Source organism: Mastomys coucha, unplaced genomic scaffold (assembly GCF_008632895.1).
Source record: "Mastomys coucha isolate ucsf_1 unplaced genomic scaffold, UCSF_Mcou_1 pScaffold16, whole genome shotgun sequence".
Taxonomy (NCBI): Eukaryota; Metazoa; Chordata; class Mammalia; order Rodentia; family Muridae; genus Mastomys; species Mastomys coucha.
In genome coordinates, this window is record NW_022196898.1 from 36,743,482 (window position 1) to 36,750,982 (window position 7,501).

A 7,501-nucleotide genomic window follows, 5' to 3' on the forward strand; every position below is an offset into this window, starting at 1 on the left:
GGGGGGCTGGGATTGAACTTGTGATGGCTGAGTAAACTCAGAGGCCTGTGAAGGATTTAGAATACTGAATGTTGAACTGTATAATAATATTGTCTTCCCAGGGCTGGGTCCTGGCTCAGTTGGGAGTGTTTACTTACCATGGAAGCCCTGTTTTCTGAAACAGAGAAAGGACAGAATGATTTCTAGGGAAGGAAGGAAGGCTCTGGAAAAAGAGAGTGGATCCTGAGCGAGCAAGGGCTCATTATCACACAGTATTTGGAAGGGTCCCATCCCTGAGCAGCACCCTTTTCACCATCACAGCACCCACGGTGCCCCAGGATGTCATCTCCACCTCCAACTCCTCCTCACACCTCCTGGTGCGCTGGAAGCCGCCGGTCCAGCGCAATGGAAACATTACCTACTACCTGGTGCTGTGGCAGCGCCTAGCAGAGGACGGTGACCTCTACATCAATGACTATTGCCACCGCGGTGCGCAGGGGTTGCCTCAGGCCGGGGGTACTCGGTAGTGGCGGATGGACCGCTGCTCTGACTTCTCTCCTTTGTACGGTGGCCACAGGTCTGCGGCTACCCAGCAGCAGCCACGACACACGCTTCGACCGAGAAGACCCGGCGCTGGAGGCCGAGCCGGAACAAGGCTGCTGTCCTTGCCAACACTCACCTCCTGGGCAGGCCCTGCCCGCACTGGAGGCTCAAGAGGTCACCTTCCAGAAAAAGTTTGAAAACTTCCTACACCATGCCATCACCATCCCTAAGTGCGACCTGGTTGGGAGGGCCTGAGGGGCGGTACCTTGGAGAGGGTGGAGCTTAGTGGGAGGGGCCTGTTATGGTGGGGCCTGGCCTTGGTGTGGGTAGATTTGGAGGCAGGGCGAAGCGATAGAGCGCGCCCAGGAGCTGAGAAGGTCCCCTGGCCTCCCCAGGGCCCCATGGAAAGTGACATCCATCAACAAGAACCCCCAAAGGTGAGCTGGGACAGATGCGGAGGTGGTGGGAGGGGCTCTGAGAACAGGCTTGACATCTCTGACTCTTCCCCTTGCCAGGGACTCCGAGAGGCACCGCAGGGAAGCTGGGCTTCTCAGACTAGGGAAAAACAACTCGGATTTTGAGATTCAAGAGGACAAGGTTCCCCGGGAGCGAGCGGTACTGAGTGGCTTGCGGCACTTCACAGAATACAGGATTGACATCCATGCCTGCAACCACGCGGCACACACTGTGGGCTGCAGCGCCGCCACTTTCGTCTTTGCACGCACCATGCCACATAGTAGGTGCCCCCTGACGCCAGTCAGTGCTCTGTAACCAGCAGGTTTGCCCTCCCACTAGTCTCGGAGCCTCGCTCTGTTCACTCTCCCCGATCCCCATGATTGTGGAACTTCTCCAAACTTCCCAGTTTGGCCCAGTTTAGCCTGGGTTTGAACCTGAACAAGAGGAACTGCTTGTGGCCCATTTGCCAGATGCCCCCTCCTACAGGAGAGGCCGATGGCATCCCGGGAAAAGTGGCCTGGAAAGCAGCTGGCAAGAGCAGTGTCATCTTGCATTGGCTTGAGCCACCTGACCCCAATGGGCTCATCCTCAAGTATGAAATCAAGTACCGCCGCCTGGGAGAGGTAGGTACCCAGCCACCCTATCCCACTCTGGGTCTGCACCTCCACCCGCTCCCCAGCCTGCTGTCTCTGCTGCCCACAGGAGGCCACAGTGCTTTGTGTGTCCCGCCTTCGATATGCCAAAGTTGGTGGCGTGCACCTGGCTCTGCTGCCCCCTGGAAACTACTCTGCTAAAGTCCGGGCCACCTCATTGGCTGGCAATGGCTCCTGGACTGACGGTGTTGCCTTCTACATCACCGGTCCAGGTGAGGCAGACCTGCTTCCCAGTCTGTTCTCCGCTTAGCATTCTCCTGCCCATGACCATTCTCCAGTGTTGCCCGAGAAGCAGCTTCCATCCTGACCTGTCAATTCTCCCCACCCTCCACCACCAGAGGAAGAAGATACTGGGGGACTGCGCATCCTCCTCACGGTCACCCCTGTGGGGTTCATGCTGCTCGTGATGCTTGCTGCCCTCGGTTTCTTCTACAGCAAGAAGAGGTGATGACAAGTCCTGCATATTTCCGCCCCATTCTTTCCCTTAGCCGTCTCACAGGGACAGCACAATCAGAGAGTAGTAGTTTAGACAACAGAAAGGACTTCCTTAAAGACAGTAAATAACTCTTTCCCTGGGAGGCATGGAGGAGACATACCTCTTAGCAGGGGTAACAGCTCATCTTCTATAACCTGGAAATGCCTGAGGAACTCCTTGGTGTGGGCATGGGGGAACTATTGGTCCCATCCCCTTAGCTCAAGCAAGCAAGTTCTGCTGTGACAAAAGAAAGACAGGAGCCCTAGTATGCACTTGTACAGATGTCATCACATACTCCTGGGTCTGAGCACTAGAAGGCCCAGAGAGAGAGGACCCCCTCTTTCGGCCCCTAGCTTTACCTATTCCCAGCCTATTTGATCCCAGGGCTAGTTATCAAGGGCAGCTTGGCAATGCTTGGGACTCTCCAGAGGTCATGCTGACCAGAGCAATTGTGGTCAACATCATCCTGTGGGTTCATCTAATCCCCCTTGATCCATTGCCTCCTGTTGTAGAAACAGTATGCTGTACACATCCGTGAACCCGGAGTATTTCAGTGCATCCCACAGTAAGTCCAGGGGTTTAGGGTGTGTGGGAAAGGAGGTGGGCACAGGAGAGCAGAGTGTCAGAGAGCCTTCTTAGAGAAGGTGGCCCTGGGAACAGAGCCCTTCAGATGACAAGTCAAAGGGGGTCCTTGTCTGTGTAAAGAGCACCCGAAATGACATTGTAGCCTTTGGTGAAGAAACAGCACCCTAATCTGATGGTCTAGGGGTGATGGCTAGGGAGATGGCTCGGTTCGTGAAACTGTTTATTCTGCAAGCGTGAGTATCTGAGTCTGAATACCCAGCATCTATATAAACAATTGACATCACTGTGCATGCCTGCAACCCCAGCATGGGTTGTTGAGACAGGCAAGGGTCCCTCAGAGCTTGTTGCCCTAAATCCCCAGCCAAGTCAAAATATGGAGTTTCCAGTTCCACAGGAGATTCTGTATCAATGGAATAACTCATCAGGTGCACCTGCACACACCTACGTCCAACATCCACTCCACTACCACCTCCTCCTACAACAACAGCAACAGCAACAAACAAGCAAAACTGAAAAGCTGAAGAGGTGATTAACATGTTTCCCACAGCAGCTAAGAGCATCAGCTGCTCTTGCAGAGGACCTGGGTTCTAGCCCCAGCACCCACAAGGCTGCTCACGACTATCTGTAATTCAGTTTCCGAGGCGTTTTTCTGGCCTTGAAGAGCACCAGGCACACATGTGACACACACACATAAATGCAGGCAAAACACTCATGCACTTGAAGTATAAAAAGATAATAATAATTAAAATGTTTGCTGCACAAGGGTGAGGACCGGAGTTCAGATTGTTTGGTTCCCCAGAAACCATCATAAATGGTATATGGGAGCCGGACAGTGGTGGCACACGCCTTTAACCCCAGCACTTGGGAGGCAGAGGCAGGAGGTTTTCTGAGTTCAAGGCCAGCCTGGTCTACAGAGTGAGTTCCAGGACAGCCAGACAAAGCTATACAGAGAAACCCTGTCTCAGAAAACCAAAAAAAAAAAAAAAACGGTACATGGGAATAGTGGACACAGGTAATTTCAGCCTAAGAAGATAGAGACAGGGATCCCCAGAGCCTCAAAGAACAAGATACAACACACACACACACACACACAGACACACACACACACACACAAGTTGAAACTAACAGTTTACTGTTTTCTGTACTAAAGAAGCCAGCATAAAACTGGCATAGATGCCTTTGTCCTGCCTTTATGTGAACCTGTAGTCACCAAAAATCTTAAGGGATGTAGGATCTTTAGAAAAATAGTCCATTTTTCACGTTAAAGTTGGATAATGGCTTTAAGAAAGGGAAAAAAAGAGGCAGATGATGTCCTGTGGAAAGATGCACTCCTGCCTCCCAACACACACCCCTTCTTAGTGTATGTCCCTGACGAGTGGGAGGTGCCTCGGGAGCAGATAGCCATCATCCGGGAGCTGGGCCAAGGCTCTTTTGGGATGGTCTATGAGGGACTGGCCCGAGGACTTGAGGCTGGAGAGGAGTCTACGCCTGTAGCCCTGAAAACAGTTAATGAGCTGGCCAGCGCACGGGAGCGCGTTGAATTCCTCAAGGAAGCGTCCGTCATGAAGGCATTCAAGTGTCACCATGTGGTAAGAGGGAAACGGTCTGAAATGAGGTCAGGGCATTATCCAGGTCAGGGTTGGGACTGTGGTTAAAATCCTGATAGGAACAGAGTCACGTCGAGAGCTGAGATAGTTAGTTATGATGAGGGTACAGCACTGGGTATCCGAAGAGTTATTAGTGTCTTGATTGGAATCAAGGTCAGAGGTGGGCAAGTCATGATTGTGGTGATAATCAGATATGATCAGGGTTAAGAGTCAAGGTCAGGGGAGCTGTTAGGTCAGGATTAGGATTACACTTGAATGTAGGTCAGGTTGGGCATCTGAGTCAGGTTTTATTCACAACAGCCTGAGGTTTTGTCCCCATGAATCAAGGAGACAGGAGGGACTACAACAGACATCTTTGTCATCCCAGGTTCGTCTCCTGGGTGTGGTGTCTCAGGGCCAGCCAACTCTGGTCATCATGGAGTTAATGACCCGTGGGGACCTCAAGAGCCATCTCCGATCACTGAGACCTGAGGCAGAGGTTGGAACGAGAAAGACCCCTGGGAGGTTGAGAAGAGGTGGGCACAGTGTGGGTGCAGGGCAGTCCTTCACCAGCCCCTCTCTCGACTGTAGAACAACCCTGGCCTCCCGCAGCCTGCACTCGGTGACATGATTCAGATGGCAGGGGAGATTGCAGATGGCATGGCCTACCTTGCTGCCAAGAAGTTTGTGCACCGGGACCTGGCAGCCCGCAACTGCATGGTGTCCCAGGATTTCACCGTCAAAATTGGTGGTACAGTGGGTAACAGGTGGATGCGGGATGTCTGAAGGTAGAGAGCCTCCCTAAGCTAGCCATAGGAGACCAAGCCTGGCTCACAGGCTTGACAGGCAAGTCCCCAAGTCCTGTATCTCTATCTCCATGTCTAAGAGACGGGATGACCTCTGAGATCCTTTGAGCTCACACATTCCAGAATGCTTAGAGACTGGAGGTAGAGAGAGGTTTGGGGACTGTGTTCCAGAGGAACTAACTTGTGATTCGCATGCCCTGAAACCCTTACTTTTCAGACTTTGGAATGACTCGGGATGTGTACGAGACAGACTATTACCGCAAGGGTGGAAAGGGGCTACTGCCAGTGCGCTGGATGGCCCCCGAGTCCCTCAAGGACGGAGTCTTCACCACTCACTCAGATGTCTGGTAGGGCCTGGTGGGAGCAGAAGGTTGCAGGGCGGTGCAGTGGCATCTGGGAAGGACCTGGAGCACTGCCTCACCGGGGAGCTGAGCAGCTTGAAGGGTGCAGGATTCAGGCCATCCTTCGTGTGCTCCAGGTCCTTCGGTGTGGTGCTCTGGGAGATTGTGACCCTGGCTGAACAGCCATACCAGGGCCTATCAAATGAGCAGGTGCTGAAATTTGTCATGGATGGTGGAGTTCTAGAAGAGCTGGAGGACTGTCCAAGTCAGCTGTGAGTCATCCCACTGTCTGCCCTTCCCTCCTCCATCCCTGCACTGTGCTCTCCACCCTCCTTCATCCCTGCACTGTGCTCTCCACCCTCCTTCATCCCTGCACTGTGCTCTCCACCCTCCTTCATCCCTGCACTGTGCTCACTACCCTCCTTCATCCCTGCACTGTGCTCTCTACCCTCCTTCATCCCTGCACTGTGCTCTCCACCCTCCTTCATCCCTGCACTGTGCTCACTACCCTTATTTCTGACCTTCCTCCACCAAAGCATCTACATCACTGACTCAATTCTTTGTTTAGGTTTGGGTTTCTCTCTTTCTTCTTTTTGTTCTTTTTTCTTTTTTTTCTTTCTTTCTCTTTTCTTTTTTTTCTTTCTTTTTTTTTTTTTTTTTTTTTTTTTTTTTTTTTTTTTTTTTGAGACAGGGTTTCTCTGTGCAGCTCTGGCTCTTCTGTAACTCACTCTGTAGACCAGGCTGGTCTCGAACTCCCAGAGATCCACCTGCCTCCCGCATCCTGGGATTAAAGGCTTGTGCCACCATAGCTGAGCTACTCCCAGTTCTTAACTTACCTACTTTCCTCACTTTTTCCCCTCTGACCCCTTCCTTCCATTATACTGTAGTGTGGGAGGCAGGGGTCTGGCTGGCATCTCTTTAATCCCACCGCACCCCACCAGACAGGAGCTGATGAGACGCTGCTGGCAGCACAGCCCACGCCTGCGCCCGACTTTCGTCCACATCCTGGATCGCATACAGGATGAGCTTCGGCCCTCTTTCAGGCTCTGCTCCTTCTACTACAGCCCAGAGTGCCAGCGGGGCCAGGCCTCCTTGCTGCCTACTGAGGCAGAGCCTGACTCCCCACCGATCTTAAATGGAGCTTCAGACTATAGTCCCCCAAATGGGGACCCAGAACACTGAGGGGTCATCCTTCCCGACCTGACTGCCCCGCCATGGGCAGAGAAGACAGAACCCAACCTTTATGGCCAGCTGTTCCCCTCTCACCCCAGTCCCCCTCACACAGGTCAGGAATTAGCTCAGCACAAGCAGAGAGCAGGTGCCAGAAAGGGAGACATCTGAACTCACAAATGATAGCCTCACAGACTCACAGAGACAGCCTGTGGGCCATCAGGAGAGGCCGAAGCAGGAGGGACTCTCAGGCCACAAGGGCAGGAGTGCCCTGCCCTCAGAGAGAAACTCTGGTCAGGCTGAAAAGCTCATCCACTGGAGGGAGGCAGGGTCCAGTGACACACACCTCCGACTTCAGGTGGTCAACAGCTTGAAAGCGAATGAGTGGCCAGAGGCAGGCCTGGAGATCTCTCCACTCACGTTGAGACCTGATGACAGTATCCACAGAAAATTCCTTCTTTCCCTGTGGTCAGCTCCTCCCCTCTGCCCCACATTCCAAGACAAAGCAGGAACCCTAGGACCCTGAATAAGTGGGTCCCAAACATGGCTCTCACTTCTCCCCCTGCTCTACCCAGGGACCTCAACCTTGGTGCTCCTCCTTCTTTTGCCTCAAGGGCATCCCTTGATGTAGTCTCCCCTTTTCCAGCTGTTCCCTGGATTGCTAGCCCTGGATGCTAGGGCTTTGACAGCCTTGTCTCCCTCACTCCCATCTCCCACGCAGTCTCTCCAGGAAGACTGGAGAAGACTCAATAAATACTGAAGTCTGTTTGTATTTGGTCCCAGGCCACCATTATCTCTCCATCTGCAGCATTGACACTAGATATAGACTTCCTCTCTCTTTCCAAAGGCAGCAATATATGAAAAAAAAACTACTATGAAATATTGTCTCCATAAGGACCCCAGCAGC

The 7,501-nt window shown here is 52.7% G+C and overlaps 1 protein-coding gene across 1 annotated transcript in view; it reads left to right on the forward strand.

The window, feature by feature from the left end:
- Positions 1-7,144, forward strand: part of Insrr (insulin receptor related receptor) — an 18,916-nt gene extending 11,772 nt beyond the window's left edge. The window contains exons 9-22 of the mRNA XM_031374303.1: positions 301-468; positions 557-752; positions 918-959; positions 1,038-1,258; positions 1,465-1,601; positions 1,681-1,843; positions 1,970-2,075; positions 2,619-2,671; positions 4,051-4,280; positions 4,666-4,776; positions 4,869-5,028; positions 5,301-5,430; positions 5,562-5,696; positions 6,366-7,144. Coding sequence (XP_031230163.1) covers positions 301-468; positions 557-752; positions 918-959; positions 1,038-1,258; positions 1,465-1,601; positions 1,681-1,843; positions 1,970-2,075; positions 2,619-2,671; positions 4,051-4,280; positions 4,666-4,776; positions 4,869-5,028; positions 5,301-5,430; positions 5,562-5,696; positions 6,366-6,606 — 2,093 coding nt within the window. The 3' untranslated portion in view covers positions 6,607-7,144. The remainder of the gene's footprint in view (positions 1-300; positions 469-556; positions 753-917; positions 960-1,037; positions 1,259-1,464; positions 1,602-1,680; positions 1,844-1,969; positions 2,076-2,618; positions 2,672-4,050; positions 4,281-4,665; positions 4,777-4,868; positions 5,029-5,300; positions 5,431-5,561; positions 5,697-6,365) is intronic.
- Positions 7,145-7,501: the final 357 nt, after the last annotated feature.